Source organism: Corylus avellana, chromosome ca3, assembly GCF_901000735.1.
Source record: "Corylus avellana chromosome ca3, CavTom2PMs-1.0".
Taxonomy (NCBI): Eukaryota; Viridiplantae; Streptophyta; class Magnoliopsida; order Fagales; family Betulaceae; genus Corylus; species Corylus avellana.
In genome coordinates this window covers 37515810-37536086 of record NC_081543.1, presented here as the reverse complement: position 1 = coordinate 37536086, position 20277 = coordinate 37515810, and the positions used below count along the sequence as shown (strand labels likewise).

At 36.0% G+C, this 20277-nt stretch overlaps 3 protein-coding genes across 5 annotated transcripts; 1 reads left to right on the top strand and 2 right to left on the bottom strand.

The window, feature by feature from the left end:
* The first annotated feature begins 1123 nt into the window (after nucleotides 1–1123).
* On the top strand, nucleotides 1124–2955 carry LOC132174569 (alpha-1,3-arabinosyltransferase XAT3-like). The gene is made up of 3 exons (XM_059586205.1): nucleotides 1124–1238; nucleotides 1360–1458; nucleotides 1811–2955. The coding sequence occupies exons 1-3, from the start codon at nucleotides 1124–1126 to the stop codon at nucleotides 2953–2955; spliced, it is 1359 nt and encodes a 452-aa protein (XP_059442188.1).
* Nucleotides 2956–3147: 192 nt separating this feature from the next.
* LOC132176167 (ribonuclease 3-like protein 2) lies at nucleotides 3148–7061 on the bottom strand. 2 transcript variants are annotated; one of them, XM_059588300.1, is made up of 5 exons: nucleotides 6555–7061; nucleotides 6035–6187; nucleotides 5476–5852; nucleotides 4214–4436; nucleotides 3148–3517 (listed from the first exon to the last, which is right to left on the bottom strand). In XM_059588300.1, the coding sequence occupies exons 1-4, from the start codon at nucleotides 6864–6866 to the stop codon at nucleotides 4262–4264; spliced, it is 1017 nt and encodes a 338-aa protein (XP_059444283.1). In that variant the 5' UTR covers nucleotides 6867–7061; the 3' UTR covers nucleotides 3148–3517; nucleotides 4214–4261. The 2 variants fall into 2 exon arrangements, with proteins under 2 accessions (XP_059444283.1, XP_059444282.1); XM_059588299.1 differs by having other exon boundaries at nucleotides 3148–3496; nucleotides 6555–6950.
* Nucleotides 7062–8812: 1751 nt separating this feature from the next.
* Nucleotides 8813–19825, bottom strand: LOC132174423 (uncharacterized). 2 transcript variants are annotated; one of them, XM_059586083.1, is made up of 9 exons: nucleotides 19587–19825; nucleotides 15643–15714; nucleotides 14093–14182; nucleotides 13425–13467; nucleotides 12268–12374; nucleotides 10932–11027; nucleotides 10310–10500; nucleotides 10109–10178; nucleotides 8813–9306 (listed from the first exon to the last, which is right to left on the bottom strand). In XM_059586083.1, exons 1-9 carry the CDS (start codon nucleotides 19764–19766, stop codon nucleotides 9199–9201), a joined length of 957 nt encoding a protein of 318 aa, XP_059442066.1. In that variant the 5' UTR covers nucleotides 19767–19825; the 3' UTR covers nucleotides 8813–9198. The 2 variants fall into 2 exon arrangements, with proteins under 2 accessions (XP_059442066.1, XP_059442067.1); XM_059586084.1 differs by lacking the exon at nucleotides 15643–15714 and adding an exon at nucleotides 15529–15600.
* Between the last annotated feature and the right edge of the window lie 452 nt (nucleotides 19826–20277).

The following is a 20277-nucleotide window of genomic DNA, read 5'->3' as shown; positions in this document are numbered from 1 at the left end:
GCACAAGAGGGGGGAGGGAGGAATTCGAACTAGTAACCTCCGCTTCATGAGACGTGATCCCTAGCCAATTGTGCTACCCCTTGGAGACCTCAAACATGAAATTAGACAAATAAGAAAGCACGAATACCCTTACTTGGGAAATGCCATATGAAGCTCTTCTCACAAGCCCATTGGTTCACTGGCCCTAATTGTAAGCCCATCTTTTATTGGTATGCTATTCTTAAGTCTCAAGCCCACCCAAATTTTGATTAAAGTTGAAACGAGCTTGGGCTTGCCTCCTGAATTCTCATGCTGGGCTTATATCCATTTCTTAAACTTAAAAGAAAAAAACTATTCAGAATGTGTTTTAGGGGAGGCTTAAAAATGAGTTTTTATATATATATATAGGCATTTTTTACGAGCATAAACTCTATTTTCCATTTTAATTCCAAACATTCCCCAAGGGTGGGGCTTTCGCGGCATTTCTGAATTTGTCTTGCCTTTCTAATAAGTAAGGCTCTTTTCTGACATTAATGTTATTTTATCCTTCTTTTTTAACTAAAATGCTTCGAAAGTGTCTAAATGTGTCAATTATCGTACACATACTTTAACTAAGTGGGCCGCTTTCCATTTTATTTTTGAAAGCATTTTCATAGGATCTCTCATTATTTCTTCCATTCGGATTAGAGGTGAAAAAGCCCTCCTCTCCTCTGTAACATTTTCCTTCATTCAATTAAAAAAAAAAAAAAAAAAAAAAGGTAAGGCTCTTTTAGTCGAGTTGCCTTGGTCTCCGAGTTCGTTAGCCATCTCTTTTGTAAGGATTCATTGACCACACGTTTGAAGCAGCAAAAGATACAATTTTTGAAGCCTATTGAATACAGCAATAGAAAATGAAGCACTAACTACAAGACAAAATATTATATATATACATAATTGAATTTCCAAAAGAAAATCCAACAATCCAGCTCAACTGCTTTATTTAATATGGTTGAGTGTATCGAAACAAGGCATAAAAATTAACAGAAAATATAGATGATGGCAGAAGCTTAATTACCAACTAAAAATGCTTCCTAGTTGGTCGTGTTCATTTTATCTCTAACATGTATACAAATCTTTGAAGAGGTTTTTCTGATTGATTAAGGATATGGGAAAGGAGTCCAACAGGCTGCTGCTTGGTGCAACTTCAGCAGTATTATTGCTTCTTATCTTCTTCCTTTATGCTGCTTTTTTCACATCAGATGTTACCCCATTTGATTCATGTAATTCCCCTTCATGTTTGCATTTAATATATGAGCATTCATCAGTTTTTTCAGTTTGCTGTCTTGGTTTTAACTTCTTCTTCCCCTTGACTTTGCTAACTTGACTTGACTGGTGATGTAGGGAAGCACAAGCTATCAAATTGGAATGGTAGTCTCAGCAGCAGAAAGGTCAACAAAGGTGTAGAAGTTGCAGAGCCTCTTCTAAGAAGATTAGTAAGAGGTTCTCTCTCTTTTATCTTAAGCATTTACTTCTTGTTAAATTATTCATTAAATGATTAAAATTTTTCATTCCTATCAACTTAAATTTTTGGAATATATGGTAATTTAACACGGTATCAGAGTTGGACTTCATAGTTTACCTTTCATTTCAGTTAAATATTCTACGTGTTGAGTTTCACTTCAAGAGAGTTTGAGCTCACATGTGAACGAGAGTATGTTAAAATATTGATTAAGTTTTTGGAATAAGTAATAATTTATCACTTCTCAACTTGCTTCCAAATAGACCCAAATATTCAAGATTACTGTTTAATTTTCCAATTAATTTTAAATGAAAAGTTTTATTTTGCATACAGGAGAAAATCAAATTCAGCTTAAAACCACTGGATTTTCATGCTATTCTGAGCTTCACTCTGAAGTTTGTGTCACAAACAAACCACTAGTCATAGTCGATAACAAAGCATTAACTGCTTACCTACAGTCCTCTAACGTCCAAGTTAAACACATGGTTCGGCCATATCCAAGGAAAGAGGATGAGACGGCAATGAAACAAGTCTCGCCGGTGCAAATACTTTTAGGAAATGCTACCTCACCTACCTGTGATTTTAACCATGATGTCCCAGCTGTGGTCTTCTCCTCCGGCGGCTTCACAGGAAACCTATTTCATGAGTTCAACGAGCTCATCATCCCCTTATTCATCACCTGCCACCACTTCCGATCTCACCTACAATTTGTCATCATTGATTTTAAGCCTTGGTGGGTCAAAAAATACAGTCACATTCTAACCCACTTGTCTCGTTTCAAGGTCATAAATCCTGCAAAAGATGGAGCTATTCATTGCTTTCTTGGGGCTATAATAGGGCTCAAATACCACGACAATCTCGCCTTAAATTCTACAGATATACCTAAAGGATACTCCATGTTTGACTTCAAGCAGTTCCTCAGAGAATCATATAACTTGAAGATAGAGAATGTTCTAGACATAAAAAAACCAGTGTTTGTTCTTATATCTCGTCGCAAAACAAGGATGTTTCTAAATGAAGATGAAATGGTGGGCGTGATGGAGGAACTGGGTTTTCGAGTAGTTGTGGCAACGGCTAATCAAATGTCGAATTTGGACAAGTTTTCCGCAGTGATCAACTCGTGCAATGTCCTGGTCGGAGCCCATGGCACCGGCCTTACAAACGCTTTGTTCTTGCCTGCCGGGGCAGTGGTGGTGCAAGTGGTGCCATTGGGACTAGATTGGGCATCAACAAATTACTATGGCGGAGCGGTAGCTGAGATGGGGTTGCATTATGTGGAATATAAGATTGAGCCAGAGGAGAGTTCTCTTTTAGACAAGTATGGTCCTCATGACCCAGTCATTGCTGATCCCATGTCTATATTCTTGCAGGGCTACAATGCTGCAAGAGCTGTGTATGTTGACGGGCAGAACATAAAGATAAACTTGGTGAGGCTTAGGGAGACCCTTATGAAGGCAAAGAAATTTCTTGGTCACTAAAATGCTTTGACTTGGTTGCTCTAAAAAAACTAGAGAAGATCCCTTGTAGTTTTTTTGACAGTCTAGATTTAATTTTATTTTTTTTCTCAAGAAAAACTTAAAATTAAATTTAGACCGTCGAAAAATCTATAGATCTTGTGTAGTGCTTTGGGGGCAATTGTCATTATCACGTGAATAAGCTGAATCAGAAAAAAAAAAAAAAGTATATATATATATATAGAAAAACATTCAATCATTTATTTCACCCTTGTTTGAGTTTGCTATGCCTATAAGCAATTGAAGTATTGATTAGGCTTTTTGCTTTGGGCCTCATGGACCACAATCACAACACACAATACAACAACACCTAGTTTACACTCCTTAAAATAAATAAAAAATAGAAAAAACTAGTCTAAAAACCCATAAGGCCAACAAGATTCTTGTGAGGAAATCGCCAACGCAACTTAATTTGAGTATTTTACTCTAGTCCACCCTGCAGTGATACTTGCTCAGCTCTTTTGATTGCCGCAACTTGTCCGTCAGAAAGCATCCCTCTATAAACCTAGGGAGAGCATTAGAACATCTGCAAAATCATTTTGTGATTAACTAACACAGCTTGAAAGAATGCAGCTGAAAGACATTTTAAAAATATGCCATAATGCAAGCCATGAGAATTTAGTTAAACATATTTTGTATATGAACAAATACATGAATAAGTGCAAATATGATATTAAGAACCAAAAGAATGGTCAAATGGGCCGCTTCCCACACATGTTTGGAAGCTTTTCCACCAACTCCCCTCCTGTCTCCATCCACATCAGTAGCGGTAAAGATCCCCCTTTGCAGTTCCCTTGCCTTTGTATTGATTACCAAAAATAAAAAGTGCACAAACTCACACAATGCATATTAATTACATTAACCAAAAGAGTATAGGATGAACGAGGATGCCAAAGAAGAATGAAAGTAGCTTATGCCAACACAAAGCACGGAATTACCTAGTTGCATATAAAACTGAAATATGGAGATAGATACATTTATACATATGGAATTTTCACTTTTTACAACCACGTTAGACTGTCAGATTGATCCAGTCCAACTACAACTAATGGCAGAAATTAGTCACACCCATGCAACCACCTGCATAGAATGCATTCAATGCAGTAAATCCCTACATCTCACGAAGTTTTCCATCTGATATTGATGAACAAGCTCCAAAGCCAAGATACATAAAAAATAACTCCACTTCATGCATTTAAATGCAGCAGTTAATAAAACCTACCAGATGTGGTTGCTTCTATCTCCTAGTCTTCTAAAAAGAGAAGTAGCATCATAAACAATTCGATTCTTTTAAGGCACGAATTAAATATGAAGCTGCAGAATTTTCTGCCTCCTTTCTTCTTGACCGTTCATCCCCCTGCATACTTAAAACACCGTCTACAGTTGGTATTTGAACTGAGTATACAAATTTCTTGTCATGTGGCAGACCCGTGTCCTTCTCAATGCTGCAAGTTATAGTAAAATAACATTTTAAGATTCAGTATCTCAAAAGATAGAAAAAAGGTGAGAATTTGATAACGGTGAATCCTTAAGAAGGAAAATTTTGCATTCGAGGTAGGTGGAGTCGAGACAACACACATGGAGAATATAAAAAGAAAAAGCTCATTCATTGTGGATAAAAACTACATAATGAAGGCATGAGTGTTGACATTTAATAGAACAAAATCACTAGTTGATGTGAACATGACCTGCGACACAGATCAGTATACATATTTCCTGTCATTGTAACCCCTGGGTCCATCATCAAATAATGAAGAGCACACAGAAAACTAATAAAATGACTTTACCCACCTGTGGTATGTGATGGGTTAGGTTTCAAAACCTGTGTTCAAAAGTGACACTTTACCCACTCAAGGTTTACTCCATTAATTTCCTTTTTATTTTGTCCATAAACATTACTCTGCAGTCAAAAATTGTATGCACCACAGAATCACAGATGGGTAAAAAGTCTTTTTTTTTTTTTTTTCTTTTCTTTTCTAAACCACTGATTGGTGAAGTGTTTATTTTCTAAGCTACAAGTGGGTAAAATGCCACAATTTCTCAAAGCACATGATTAGCACATACATACTTTGACAGCAAAGTTTGACGGATGTAATGGGATGGATCTCACGCAGACAAAGTGCAAACTTTCTAAACCACCGGTTAGCAAATCAAACTCGCACCATGCCATAGATGGAAAAAGTGTAGTGTCCTGAAATAAAAATTCAACTTTATCCAATGTGTCACAAGGAAATTAAGGCTACCATAACTTTAGTATGCAATGAACTAATTCTATTCTACAATGTTCATAGCCTAACTTTAGTATGCATCTACTAGAGCAAACATCTTCAAAATAAAACTCCAATTTGTAAGTAATAGGGGGGGAATAATATCCTTGACACCAGCAGAAGTCAACCATAATACAAACTAGATAAGATAATGCCACACACACACACACACACACATCTTCCAATTATTCTCGGTTCATGATAAAGGAGGTCCTACCTGTAAGTAGGTTTAGGCCACTTTTTCTTGCCACAAAGCTCATGTAACATTTGTTTTGCACCTTCGATCTCAAATGACCCATCGAGCCGTACAGAAAATTCAAGCATCCCAGGGTTAGTGGGGATAGATTGCGATAACTTACTCAAAGCTTGCTTTGCTGCATTAAGCTTTGCGATTTCCTTCTGCTCAGAAGAACCCGAGGCAACAAACCTGCCATCAACATATATACTAGCAATATTCTTTGCCCCTTTTCTCCAATGCCTAATGTCAACATGCTTACCCTGCTTCTGACACAGCTCAAACAACATTGTAACGGGCTGTGGTTGTTGCTGCAAGTCTTTTTGCGTGATAATAGGCTCCAAGAGACCCCTAAAAATCTACACAGGTTCAACAAACAATGCCTTTTAATTTATACAAACAGAGCAAGACATATATATAACAGATAGAGAGGAAAAGCTCCAAACAAGAAGAAAAAAGAACAGAAAAACCAAGATCATATTTTCCTTTGAATTAAGTGAAAAAAAAAAAAAAAAAAAAAAACGAAGGGTTAAATACACACCACCCAGAATGTTTGCAGGTCGAAATTAACATCAACGTATATAGCAGCCGCCACAGACTCTACAATGTCCGCAAGAATTTTCGGGGCTTTTACCACTCCACCATACACAACCGTATCATCTTCCGCATTGACTGCATCAACAAAGTCTTGAACCTATAAAAATAAAACAAAACCAATTGCGTTGAACAAATCAACAACCAATTTTTTTGCTCAAATTCTAAGATTTAAAACAAGCCCAGAATACACGTCCAGGCAAATTCCTCTCAAAAAGCTAACCGATAACTCATCACTCAAAACCCACAAATTTCAGGTAATAGAACAGACCCAAATATAATTATGTACTCCCAGACCCACAAACTACTCATACTACGAAGAAAAAAAAAAAAAAAAAACCCAAGAATTAACAAAACAAAATTTCGTTTTGAAAGCAACAAAATCATGCACTTTCGAAACGCTATCCATCGAACTCATAATAAACAGAAAAACCCCCAGAATTAATAGAAAGCCGAAAAAGGGTAACCTTATCGCGAAGAGCCACGGCATTGTGCCTGAAGTGGCGGTAGAGGCCTTGGCGGACGGCGACGCGCGCGAGCTTCTCGGTGCTTATGTTGGCGGCGCGTAGGAGGGAGAGCTGGCCTGGGTCGAGGTCAGGGTAGGCCAGGTAGACGTGGTTTGAGAGCGCGAGCCCCAACGCCGCGTCGCCGACGAACTCGAGCCGCTGGTAGGACTGCGACTCGGCGTAGGATGGGTGGGTCAGGGCCTCTTTTAAGAGCGTCTTTTCCTTGAACTTGTACCCCACGATCTCTTCCACGGCTCTGATCGCCTCTTCCATTTCAGAGAAGACAGCTGGCGCCTGAAGGTAGGGGATCTCTCCAAAGCAGGGGGGGCAATCGCGTAACCGGGTGGGAATTGGGTAGAGCTCTATGCACCCTGGGCTGAGGATATCGGGCTGGGCATCAATGGCAGTTGTGGTGATCACCTTCTTTTCGTTTTGGTTTTGTTTTTTTGTGAAGCGTGGGAAATTAACAGAGTTCAAGACTCGAGAGCTTTACTAGTTGGGAACTCTAGGAAGGCGTGAAGTCGACGCGCATTTGTCGCGTGAGGAGGGGAGAACCACCCGTGGGAGGGTTGCTCCAACATGATCATTCTGACGTTCACACGTGTAATTCTTCATTATAGTTTCTTGTTTAATTAAAAAAAAGGGGAGGGGGGGGGGGAACTAAAAACTTAATTTTTTAAAAGTTTTTTTTAACATTTTTTATTTTATTTTTAATATGAGCGACAAGTATAGTCATTTTATTGGTTTTGACATGACACGCTAATGAAATCTATCAAGTATTTTGACGAAATTTGACAATAAAGAGTAAGGTTATATATATATATATCAAGCAGCTTCTTAGTTCATTTTAATGCCACATAGAATTTATTGTAAGTTAGATAAATCACATGGACTATTTTTATATTTCTCCAAACTTTAAAAGACTCAAAATCATGCTCTCATGTAAAAATAATAATAATTTTAACTATAAAAATTATATACTTTGCTCTTGGTTTAAGGTTTGATTTTTCTATATTTCGTTGTCACACTGTAATTTTTCGTTCTTGGTTGGCATGGAAAATATGAAAATATTTGACGTTTAAATTTTCAAACAAAGCTTGCTTAAATAGTGTTAAAGTTGCAAGTTACAGAAACTAAGGCCTAAATTTGAAAATCCTGCTCTTTTGGGGATAGCAACCAGAAGGTAGACCCTAACAAGACCTTTGTCCAATCTTCAATGGCTGTTTTTCTCTTATCCTTGAAGGTGACTCCTCGATGATTATTTTATAATTAACAAAACTCATCTCTTTTATGATTGGTCTTGTGCTTCTATCAATTCTGACATTCACCGGCAATTGCTCCTCCTCAAGAAGTAGAGTGCATTGAATACCTCAAAATGTGCCAACCTTAATATACACCAAGTTGTCAAATAGCCCACTTTTTGCCGTGTATTTGAAAGTATTTTCAAATCATCATTTTTCTCTCTTCCATTATAATTGGGAGCAGGAAACACGAAATACAAATGGAATCTACACGTAGAATATGAAAGAAAGAGCTTCAGTTTCTTGGCATTTAGGGAGAGTCAATTAATCATTGCCACTCATAAAGATATGTACTTTGGAATAGCTTCATCAATTGTCGCAACATTAAAAGTTTATCATGCTTTAAACCAAATGCAGCCAATGATAAGTTCTCATACCTAGAATTTTATTTTTTATTTTTTTTTATTTTATTTTTTATTTTTTTTAAAAAAAAGAAAAAGGCAAAAATAAAACATTGAATGATCTGCTCCCTAGTTAGAAGTTGGTCAAGCAATGTTCTATGAAATGATAGTAAAATTAAACTCATTAAATTGGATCCAGATCAGATCCTAGCAATTTGAGTCTAATTGCTACGGACAGCAAATATGTTGTAGAGACATGCTTGGACAAATAAACCTATAAAAGCGCCCTCACATTTTTTTCAAATGGCTAGCAATATGTACAACAAAATTGCTAAGATCTCTATCCTATTAAATCTGCATCCATTTCCCATACTGCCATGCATGAAACCCTCGTAGAATGTATGATTTCTTTTCTTCTTCTGGGCCAGACTGTACAATTGAATGTAACAATGGTCATCTAAATCATGTTATAATTTAAATATTACAGAACTTATATTTCCCTCGACACTCAGTTTAATCAGGGCATATTTTCGGAGAACATGGATAATATACAAAAAATTTGTGTTGGCAATCCAACGAGGAAAGAGAATAAATAAATATTTCCACGGGGGAAGCATAATTGCAGTTAACTCAACTGGCTGAAATCAAACAGGCAACCAGCATAACTTCTCAATGGAGGGGCTGGGGGCAAGAGAGAATTCACTAGAAACTACACATAAGAAATCATTGGCTTACAGATGATTCGACAATCAGATTGGTTTCTGCATTACTGCAGAAGTAATTTTAGATGCATCACTAATTACAAGAAGCAAACTTTGCCAATTAGGGCCATTAAATTGAATTAAAAAGATAGATTAGCCACTCTTCCTACTGCCAGTCTACAGCAGGAAAAATAAAAAGAAATTAAAAAACAAAAAACAAAAAACAAAATATGAAAAGTCTAATAACATGGCATAATTTAAATTAGTTAACCATCATATGATCAAATCCACCGGCCTGAAGTGTGGGAACCCGATTTACTCCAACATTGTGAAGCAACTGTTGCAGCCACCTCCTTGTGGTGGGATCTTCCTGGAAGCATAAATTAAGACCAAGAAGTTGGAAACCGGCCAAACAATACGGTGAAGTAAGATAAAATAAATTGAAGTGCAGAATTACGTGATTTGCATTTTTGTCAACAAAATTTTTTTTAAAAAAAGTAGACTGTCAAATTCGAGAAGTGCTAGGGAGCTAAACAAATGAACCCAGAAAAATTTTCAAATTGACGTGGCAAAGTTTTTAAATTAAAAAAATGCAATTTTCTCTCCCTTGTCTGCCACTCATGATCTACCATGTCAATTTGAAAATTTTTCTGGGTTCATTTATTTGGCTCCCTAGCACTCCCCGTCAAATTCACTTGATTGTTTCTTCTGAATGTAGAAAAACCTAACTCTTTAAGGAAGAAAAAAAAAATCTTCGGTATTAAATGGCAAAGAAAGATAACATATATCTTCAAAGAAATGGTATATATCACATTTTTATCGCACAACTATCTTATAATGCTAATGTAACAGTTCCAACCAACCATTATGTACTTTTTTTAAACAATGACTAATCCAAGAGTTAGTTAGAAAACTGCTATATCAACACTGTGGAATAAAAATGTAATTTCCAGCATTAAGCCTAATGTTATACGCATGATCCCCTCGTTTAAAAGACAAGTTACCATGACCGTTCAAAACAGCACCTGTATTTGGGTTCACCAATATCAATAAACCTCAATTAAAGGGCAAAAATTAACCTACTCCACAAGACTCCTAAAAACAACTTTAATTACTTACATAACACACAATGTACTTTAAGAGTGCAACCAATAGGGAAAAGAAATAATTACACGAAGGCAACTACTGAAAGTAGCATCTCTTAACATGTCCGGAAGGCAACTTCTTAACGCATCACAAGCCCTGCAACATAAAAGTCCAAGAACAAATAACTTACAAACATTATTGAGAAAAAATCCAGGGAACTGAGAAGAGGGGGGAGAAGGATATGGGAGCAGTATCTGACAACTGGAATTGCAATCTACTTAACCAACCTTGCATTATCGGACAATCGAAGATAGCAACGAATAATATGTTTCAACAGTCGGGACGATGGTTGTTCAGCAAGGGCTGCAACCATGTTCCCCAAAACTCGACCTACTGCAAAAAACCGTTCTGCTGTGGTACAAATATAATCCAAGCCCACATCATCCAACAGAATTTTTTGAACTATAAACGTTGCAACCTGCCATCAGAAAACTTTTGTCAGACGTTTATGAACCTTAGAATGCAATACCAGGAAGTCAGGACAAGGCCTTGATAAGTTGGGCACAACATGGAAATTGAATGACTGGCTTAAACGGTTAGAAGTATTGAAAAGCAAGGAATGTGTCCATTTCTGCATTTGCAGATATTTCATCACATCATTGTTTCATGGGTAATCATAATCAGGCGCCTCCTATGCAGCTTGGCAGCAAAATTTTGTCAGAAATAAGGGTGATGTAGAAATAATAATAAAAAGAAACAAATTTTGAAGGGGGAAATTTTCAATATGTCAAGGCTTTCAAGTAGGAACAGATCAGATGCAATACTCCTAAATTCTAAAAGGCCAGTTCTCAAGCGCCATTGCAGAGTGCAGGTAGTGACGTCAAGCGCAATAAAATCAGATTACTCAACTGTTTTTGACAATTCACTGCCCATTTCCATAGTGCGAAGGCACAGCGGAATTATCTCTGTCGAGAGAAGGAAACTAATAACTTCTGTATCATCAACCTGGGAAAAGAAAAAGAAAAAGCTCATTCAAAATATAAAGAAATATTTTGCAACTTATTATGACACACAATATATCAGTCTTTTGTGTGTGTGCATGCGTGTGGGCATCTAAGAGAGAGAGAGAGAGGTACAACCAAGTCCTAGTATGTGCCAGACTGCAAGTAAATATTAATATAAAAAGCAGAGTTATACATGAATAATATCCGATACTTTCTTTGTTTAAATGAAGACTATTTGAAACACAATAAATGTTCAGATGAATTAAACATCCCCGTGCTTTACTAACACAACAGGACTCAAGGCCATCTCAAAGAGGGTTATAAGTCAGCTTCAATGACTTCTTAATAAATGCAGATAGTCATCTAAGAACATTTTATTATTATTATTAGGGAAAAAAAAAAAAGAAAAAAAAAGGCAGATAGTCATCTTAGAACATTGTGAAGGTGAAGATACCTTTCTCCCCCATCTCAGAGAGGGTTACAAGTCGGCTTCAATTAATAATAGTCATCCAAGAACATTGTGAAGCAGATAATCATCTAAGAACATTGTGAAGCAGATAGTCATCTAAGAACATTTTATTATTATTAGAAAAAAAGAAGAAAAAAGCAGATAGTCATCTAAGAACATTGTGCAGGTGAAGGCTTTACAAACATAAATGCTATATGGACAAAGTCGGCAATCCCATTGATAGCAATATATGAGTCAGGGACGGGAAAGACATGCCAAATTTCTCAGCAATAGTTATTTGGCTACTTGCTTGCCATTCTCTGGCTGAATATAGCTACCGTGGGTATTTTCAGGGCCAATATGTAAGCCAGTGACTAAAAACTCAAATCTCTCTGAAGTCTGCCAACCAAAATTAAGGTTATCCGTCATCAGCTGCAGTATATAATAATAAGGTTCCATCCATCTTGCTTATAGCCAAAATCAAATATGTTTTCTTTTTCTGCTTGCCGTTTATTTTCTCTCATTTTATCCTAAAACCTACTTTGGCCTTGCCCGAGATTAGTAAATAGAATGATGATTGATTTGCTCATTTACTTCCATCTGCACGAGTGCTAGCTATATAACTTTTTTTTTTGATAGGTGAGTGCTAGCTATATAACTGGCATGTAAATGTTCTATACAAAATTTCATGTCTCTGAAGACAATGCAAAACATCAAATTATCACTATCAATTAAAGTGAAATAAGAATTTGCATGAGTTCAAGCAGTATAAACGTCAGCAAGGATGAAATACCTTCACCAAGGCACCAATGACACCTAAGCTAGTCAGCCTCAAGTATTCAAATGGTCTTGACTTGCTTGTTGTATTAAGGAAGGGGTACAGATATAATGGTATATGAGCTGCAAAAAGAAATCTGGAAGTCAGTATTTGAAACCTGAACATTTATAACACATATCGCTTTTATGAATGCCACTACCACCAGATGATCTTTCTTATGGAGAAAGGTCTTAAGGTTCGCCATTTCTTCTGTAAGTACTTTTTTAAGCAATAATGGTGTACAAGGTCTTAAGGTTCCATGTACAATATGTACAAGGTAATTACTGAAAACAAACATAGAAACCAGAACTTCAAAAGAGGTCATCAAACCAGGAAGACCGCCTCTTCTTCTTCTTCTTCTCCTCCCGGTGAACTCCCTCTCTAACAAAATCCTCCTATCTCATATGCAGTCCAGTTAAAGCCAATTTGATTTGCCTTAGTATATACCTATATGGGTAGGGCTATTCCAATTGGTTCAAGGTAAGCAGCTAAAGCTACTGCTGAGGGTACCTATCCAACTGTGCCGCTGGTGGAACTCAATTGAAGATATTTGAACAAGAAAGGATTTATACCACCTGACCAGCTAGTTTATATATTATCATCTAGTTAATATATTATACACACCCTTCCAGCAGTTTCAATCACAAACCATTACACTATTTTAACTGGACTAACCTGGTGGAAGGATTTTTCTTTTTCTTTTTAATAGGTGGAAAATATACTAGCAGAATGAAAGAATCGGCACATTTGTTATGGGCTTCATCATAAAAATATGATCTAGTACAAGAGATGTTACAGCTCTCTCCTCCTGCCCACCTTGATCTATCTTCCACATCACCCACAACCCCCCACCCTTTTCTAGCCCAACCATCAGTTTAACCATAGCTTATAATTTTAACATGATCTAATCCATTATACTGTATCAGATACTGCTGTGATTGCTGTTCACATTTGTGGGCTACATCTGTGGTTCAATGCAAATGACAGAACTTCTGCAAAACGCTATAAAGACTTCCATAAAAATATGCTTAACTTACATATTCTGTTCTCTCGCATGTTAGGCAATTACATCAAGAATATAAGACCAGATTGAAGCAGGTAAAAAGACATGTCAAAGATATCAATAACATTACCATTGAGGAACAACATCCTTGTGTCCGGGTGAGAGGCTACACACTGTAAAAAGAATACATAAAAGAATGCAAAGCATCAGCACAACCTGCAAACAGAGATTCATGAACAAACAACAAGTGATGCAACCTACATTTGTCCTCCTAAAGTATAAAAAGCAAGTAATGTCCATGATGAGGGGAAAGAAAAAAAAAACCTAGTAGCAAGGCTAGAATAGAAAACCAAAGCTACTTTTTGTCAAATTGATTGCAACACATGCACAAGAACTTTATAATTGCGCCAATTTGCTCTATTCCAGAGGGAGTTTAACCATTCTGTAGGATAATTTATAAAAAATCAGTCATATAGGCTTATATAATAAGCCTAAAAGACGTAACAGGAAAGGAATATGATAACCAACAATATTTAAACCACCTGTAGCAGACAGTTACTTCTGCTAAGAACTAACTGACAAAGCCTTCTCCATCTATTTAAGGTGAGCACCAGAAGAATTAAGTAAACTGACATATTTAAACAAGCCAAAGGTGCTTCATCATTGCAATCAAACAACTCAACTCCAAACTCACCTTCTAAAGATGATGACATAATTGTAGTCCAAAATTAAACAAAATGAAGTATAAAGTTCATACAATACTGGAAGGTTCAAATATGAAAAGGAAAACCGTTTTACCTGAAGAAGTGCAAGAGCATTGCAAACTCGATTCGACTGTGCAGGAGTTAGATTTGGCGGTGATAAAACAGGGTATATTGAAACAATCTCCTGCAAGTAGAAAAAGGTTTACTTATCAAAAAAAAAAGTAGAAAAAGGTTCAAAATTATGGAAAGAAAGCATCATAAGATCCTGTCTGTGAATCACAGATCAAAATATTTCCAATTTTGGAGATTCAACTTCTAAGGAACAAAAGCAAAACGTATAATCACAAGAGCAAACAAAAAATCTTGCTTGTGTAAAGTGATTATTTAGCATGAAAAGAATAATTCAAATACAAAACCTCCACATGCAATGACATAAGTTCACTGATAATGAGTTGATATGTCAAATCCTTATCAAAAGAAAAAAGACAAAGAAGAAATACTTTGAAACCACATGTTTAAACCAGCTATATCAATATATAAAATTGCAACTGAGATCACAAGATAGATTGACCATTTATCAACTAGCGAACCACAGGATAATTTTCAATCTATAATATAGTTTTTTTTTTTCACTTGATTCCTTCATCATCCCTCCTCTCCTGTGTAGTGATATTCACCATTTGTTCTGTTTACTCTTATTTGGAGTCTTCTGAAAATGGGAACACTGGTTCATGAAATCTTAGAAGTTACTCGTGCTTTTCATATTGGAAATTAGAAACAGTAGATTCTCTTCTTGATCTACTCTATTTTTAATCTCCCACTAGGTGTAGAGGACGATAGCTTTGTTTGGAAGCTGAAGTGTAATGATGAATTTGATGTCCATTCTTTTTATGAGGCTTTGAGAGGATCTAATCGGGAGTTGTTTCCTAAGAAGGTTGATTCTGTGGCTTGGACATGTAAATTGGGGAAGATTTTAACTGTAGATCAGTCATCAAAAGGAATACGATTCTTGTTAATTGGTGTTGTATGTGCAAGTCTACTGGAGATTAGGCTAAACATCTAAGGCCTCATTACTCTGTCACTCGAGATTTCTGGTCTTCCGCTTTTTCATTGTTTGGAGTTCTTGAATGATGACTTTGAAGGTTATCATGTAGGAAGGGCTTTTGGGAAGGCATAGTAATGAATCAATATGTAATGCTACTCCTCTATGCATAATATTGATTATCTGGAGGAGAGAAATAATTGGACCTTTAATGGTGTTGAGCTTTCTACAATTCAGCTTAAATCTTTATTTTGAGATAATTATATGAGTAGATACTTGTTTTCAGATGCTTCCAGCTTTCTTCCTTTTTTCAGATTTTCTAAGCTAGCAAATTGTGCTAGCAACTGGGGAAGGAATTTCAAGGAAATTCTTTTATAAGACCAAGTATATAAGCTATTAAGACCAATTCTTGACAAAACATGAAGAATATGGTACAAAAGGGGGGGAAACAATGAAAGAACATAAATTGACGATCAAAAAGAGCGTACCTGTAACAGTGCAGCAATAGTACCAAAAGAATTCCACAACAATGGAGCCAAATCTTGAAATAATTCTCTTTTCTAAAATAGAAAAAGAAACAAACGTAAATTTATTAGGCATACCTGTATAAGTGCAGCAATAGTACCAAAAGAATTCCACAGTGAAGGAGCCAAATCTTGAAATAATTCCTTGTTCTAAAAAATGAAACCAAAAGGCAGACACAAGTTTATGATTATGATTGCAGCATACAATGGCTAACCATTCAAAGATAAGAACACGGACATAATTCATCCAAAAATTTCAACAAAACCAATCATTGCACAAGTCTAAATTCATCCCAAGTGTTTCATAATCTATATTGTTTACTTGAAAAAGACAAAACAAATGATAATAAAGTCAAAAAGATTCTCATTTGGGATGGAAAAAAAAAAAAAAAGAATTTTCTTTTATAAGCACAGGTACTTAGGTGTCTCATAATCCAAAGCCCTTGCTACGGTATCAAACTACTAGGTAATTTACCTCAACGGCTATAACAAATTATTTATGTTCCTACACATATTCAAATTAAGGAGACAAATTTAAATCTTTTTTGACAGGTAAGACAAATTTAAATCTAGAGCTTATAAAGAGATAATAACATCCCTTTTTCTCTATCCCAATGGAGGGGTAGGGAGTGAATGCCTTAGTTTAACAACAAAGGAGATTTGCAAGACGGTTTTCAAAATATAAAATTAATTATAAATCATCCCAGTCAGGAGATAATAAAAATCTATCAATTCTAGACCAACAATGGGTTATGGTTATGGAGATATAATAGTTAGTCACATGGGTTATATCCGGAGGGGTGGCAGATTTGTTAGTGTAGTGGCGAGGTCAGCGTGGTAATATTTCAGCTAAGGAGGTGTGGTGAATAGCACCATTGTGTCTTATGTGGATCATTTGGTGAGAGCAAAATGCAAGATGCTTTGAAGATTAAGAAAGGTCAATGGAAGAGCTCAAAAAGTTGCTTATTCAAACATTGTTCCATTGGACCGAAGCTTGTAGTGTGACTAAGATTTTCACCATGTCTCAATTTTTATCTTTATGTTCCTCTTTTTGTCTATAGTGGGGCTTTTCTTTGTATACTTCCTGTGTACTAGGGTTACGCCCCTCTACGCTTTTCAATGAATCACTTATTTATAAATAAAAAAAATTATAAATCATATTCAAATTTTATAATATCTCAATTCTCTTTTTTTTTTGATAAGTTAAATTCAAATTCTATAAATTAATATCTCAATTCTCATAAACAAAAGTTCTATACTTATCAAAAAAAATAATATCTCAATTCTTAATTGAGTCCAAGGAAGTGTTAGTCACATCTGTGCTATTACTCCAAAATGACTAGTCAAATTACCATTAGAACTCCCTAGAATCACTTATAAAGTTTAGTTTCACATAGTAAGGATCCAATGTGTGACTTAACACTCATGAGTATCTTTATAATCTACCTACTCAATGTGGGCAATTCATCTTCCCAATGTGGGACTAATTTCTTATGGTGTCATAATCTCCTCCAATCAAATTCCTGAGGTCCTCGTTATGACCTAAGTCATGCAATGCTCCAATGATACATGGTATTACTAAGTTGCTCAAATACCATTTGTAACGACTTAGGGAAAGCACTAGATACATATGTGCTATCACACCAAAAGAACTAGTTTAAGTTACAATTGAAGCTCCCTAGAATCTCTTACAAAATGTATAACTAGTTTTTAGAGGTATGATGTGTCGATTTAAATGCCCAATTAACTTATTACAACACAATGATTTAGTTGTCAATGAATTAAATAGTGTTGCTAATCTTTAAGAGCATCTAAGCTTTGAACAAAGAAGCTCCAGATGAAAAGTAGACAGCAATAAGTTATAAAAAAGCTCCAATCACTTGAACTCAAAGTTTCTTGATTGAGACCCTAATTATGAACATGATCAAAAAGTCTCACTCGTTGCCAGAACTTCTCTCTATTGGCTATCTCCATAACAATGCAAGTTTAAAATCATGGTTTAAATTTGATGCTGCTGACATGAAAGTTTAGGATACATTTGCATATATGTATATATACATTCATCAAAAGATTATATCGCATACATTCAACATTATAAGCCCAGTGTATTAGGTAATGAATGCAGTACTTTCAATCAAATACCACCGTAATTGTTTCTCAAGGTGTATCTAAATGTTAGAATAGATTTATCCATATTTTGTAATAGAGAAAACTAAACTTACCCTCCTCAATCTACTACCCAATATCCCTCCAATCTTTCAATTTGTTTAATGTACCCTAGTGATTTACCATTTTTTTTAAAAAGTGATTTACTATTGAGATTGCAATGTCCCCGTTTCCCCCATGCAGTGAGTGGGCTATTTTTTAAAAAATAAAATAAAAAATTAACGTTTTTAGCTTCTTTTTTTAGGGGTATTTTTGTCTTTTTGGGGGCAAAGGGGACATTGCAACCCCAATGGTAAATTGGTATGGTAGATTAACCAAATTAAAATATTAAGGGGACACTACAAATGGGGTGGCCAATTGAGGTGGTTAAGCATAATTTTCCTCTTTCTTTTTTTTTTTTTTTTGATAACGGGGGTATCTAGGGCTTTGCCCCGATATTCCCTTTTTTAATATTATGAAGCATAATGATCATTATAACAACAGTCATCCACACTATTGGAAACCTAGTCCATCAACCCTTGAAACCAGTTTGTTTTCCCATTCTAGCATGTCACACTCATTGATTTACTCATCAAAATAATATCCAATTTAAAAATTATAACTATTTTAAGAAAAACCAATTAAATCTAAGTATGAGTGAGACCACCATGACAGTTCTGAGGTCATAACCCATGTTGTCTACAAAACTACGTATGAGTGAGACCACCATGACAGTTTGAAGGCCATAACCCATAATGTCTACTTGTTTGTTACGTGTTCATGTCATTTATGTCAATCTCCATTTTCCAGAACACCAAACCAATTTAAACCCAAAACCGCTATAGCATGCACAATACAGCAGTGCTTTTGTTTTTTCCCCTACAAAACATGAACAACTAGGATCCTCTAGATTTTTTAGAGTAAATCCACCGTGGAATCCTTGAAATCTTTGACCACTATTTTCAAAGAAAGTTATTAAGCTTTTGCCAACTCAACATAACCACACTTAGAAGATTTCAATTTTTCCTAATTCATGGTGTCCCACTTAATGGCAAATGCTGAAGTAGCACCATTTATTTATTCAAAACGTAAGGCACAGGGTACATAGGAAGAATACAAGAGAAAGCCACCTAGCTAGTACGACAATGGCACCATTTAATTTAAAAATGGTGATTAGGATTTTAAAAACTCCACGGTGGAAGTATCTTTAGAAACCTAGATCCTGATCCATAACAAACCTGCCAAAGCTAACATTTCCACCTAAAACGGGCAACATATAACAAATTCATCAAGAATTGAATCTAGGTACCCTAGTTAATCTTGACGATCCTGATCCATACAAATTTACAAAACACGCCAAAGTTAATGATTCCATCTAAATCGGGTAACATAATTACATCCATCAATAATTCAATATTGGTCTCGATGTCCAGTTTGATTACCAAGAAATTTATTACATTTTTCTAAGTGAAGCAGAAACTTAGAATGGTTAAACAGCACTCCTGCTCCCCACACCAAAAAAAAAAAAAAGAAAAAGGAACCCCCAAGAAAAGGAAAAAGAAAAAGAAGTCTCCACGCTAGTTCCACTATACAACTGAGGCGAGCTTCTTAATCGGCATCAAATAAACAAAATTCCACTCTCATTTCATTTCTTTTCCTCAGTTTTCTCAGCAACCAAACAATATGCAGTCAATCAAAGACAAGAAACATCATTCCCCGATATTTCCCGTGTTAAATCAGAATCCCTAAGAAAATTCAATGAGCAACTAATAAAAAAAATGAACAAAAAAAACCTAGGAGCAATATATCGGCATAGATAGAATATTAATGATAATAACAGAAAGATCAAATCGAATCATTCCATTGCGATTAGTTACCTTAGAGAGTTCGAGAAGGGCGTTCTCACGGAGCTCAGGGTTACTGAGGTCGAGAACCAAGTGCTCGGCCGAGGCCATTTTCCGGTCCTTAGTCGCCGGAGCTCCGGCGCCGCTCGGGGCCGACGCGCTCGGACCCCCAAACGGCGCGTTCATGGAGAGCGATTGGGGAAGATTCGCCATCGGTTTAAGGAACACGCACTACCTCACTTTCTATTGAGAGATAGAAGGAGGGTCTTTGGTGTTTTTTATTTTTTATTTTGTATTTTTGGTTCTTATGTGGGAAAGTTTAGTTGGGGTTTCGGAGAGGGAACGCCACGTGCTTTGCATGCGCGTCGGAAGGCCTGTAGAGTTGTTTTTGTTTAAAGGACACGGGTACTCGCGCTGTCGTGTCGCGTGAGTTCACTTTCCGAGGGCATTTCATTTCGTGTCCCACATTGTTTTTTCTTTCTTTTCTTTTCTTTTTTCTTTTTTCTTCTATAATCAAATGTATATGATTTGAAAAATATTTGAAATATTATAATTTTTACTATATATAATTCACCTAAGTAAAATATCCACCGCAAATTAATTAAATTGAAAAGTCAGTTTTTGCTTAAATCATGCCAGTAATTATGAACTCTCAAGTCAATTTATAAGAAAACTTGTTAAAACAACTCCAAGTATCCCTAGCAGCACGCTTATAATTTCCACT

Excerpts from the sequence above, each read along its gene's own strand:
- LOC132174423 (XM_059586083.1), bottom strand. The coding sequence starts at position 19,766 with ATGGCGAATCTTCCCCAATCGCTCTCCATGAACGCGCCGTTTGGGGGT. Across the intron at positions 10,501-10,931 it reads GCAGTGAATTGTCAAAAACA|GTTGCAACGTTTATAGTTCA; the intron begins GTTGAGTAATCT and ends TTCTGATGGCAG. Across the intron at positions 10,179-10,309 it reads CGATTGTCCGATAATGCAAG|GGCTTGTGATGCGTTAAGAA; the intron begins GTTGGTTAAGTA and ends TTTATGTTGCAG.
- LOC132174569 (XM_059586205.1), top strand. The coding sequence starts at position 1,124 with ATGGGAAAGGAGTCCAACAGGCTGCTGCTTGGTGCAACTTCAGCAGTA. Across the intron at positions 1,239-1,359 it reads TGTTACCCCATTTGATTCAT|GGAAGCACAAGCTATCAAAT; the intron begins GTAATTCCCCTT and ends CTGGTGATGTAG. Across the intron at positions 1,459-1,810 it reads TCTAAGAAGATTAGTAAGAG|GAGAAAATCAAATTCAGCTT; the intron begins GTTCTCTCTCTT and ends TTTTGCATACAG.
- LOC132176167 (XM_059588300.1), bottom strand. The coding sequence starts at position 6,866 with ATGGAAGAGGCGATCAGAGCCGTGGAAGAGATCGTGGGGTACAAGTTC. Across the intron at positions 6,188-6,554 it reads CCGTGGCTCTTCGCGATAAG|GTTCAAGACTTTGTTGATGC; the intron begins GTTACCCTTTTT and ends TTATTTTTATAG. Across the intron at positions 4,437-5,475 it reads TGGCCTAAACCTACTTACAG|CATTGAGAAGGACACGGGTC; the intron begins GTAGGACCTCCT and ends TATAACTTGCAG.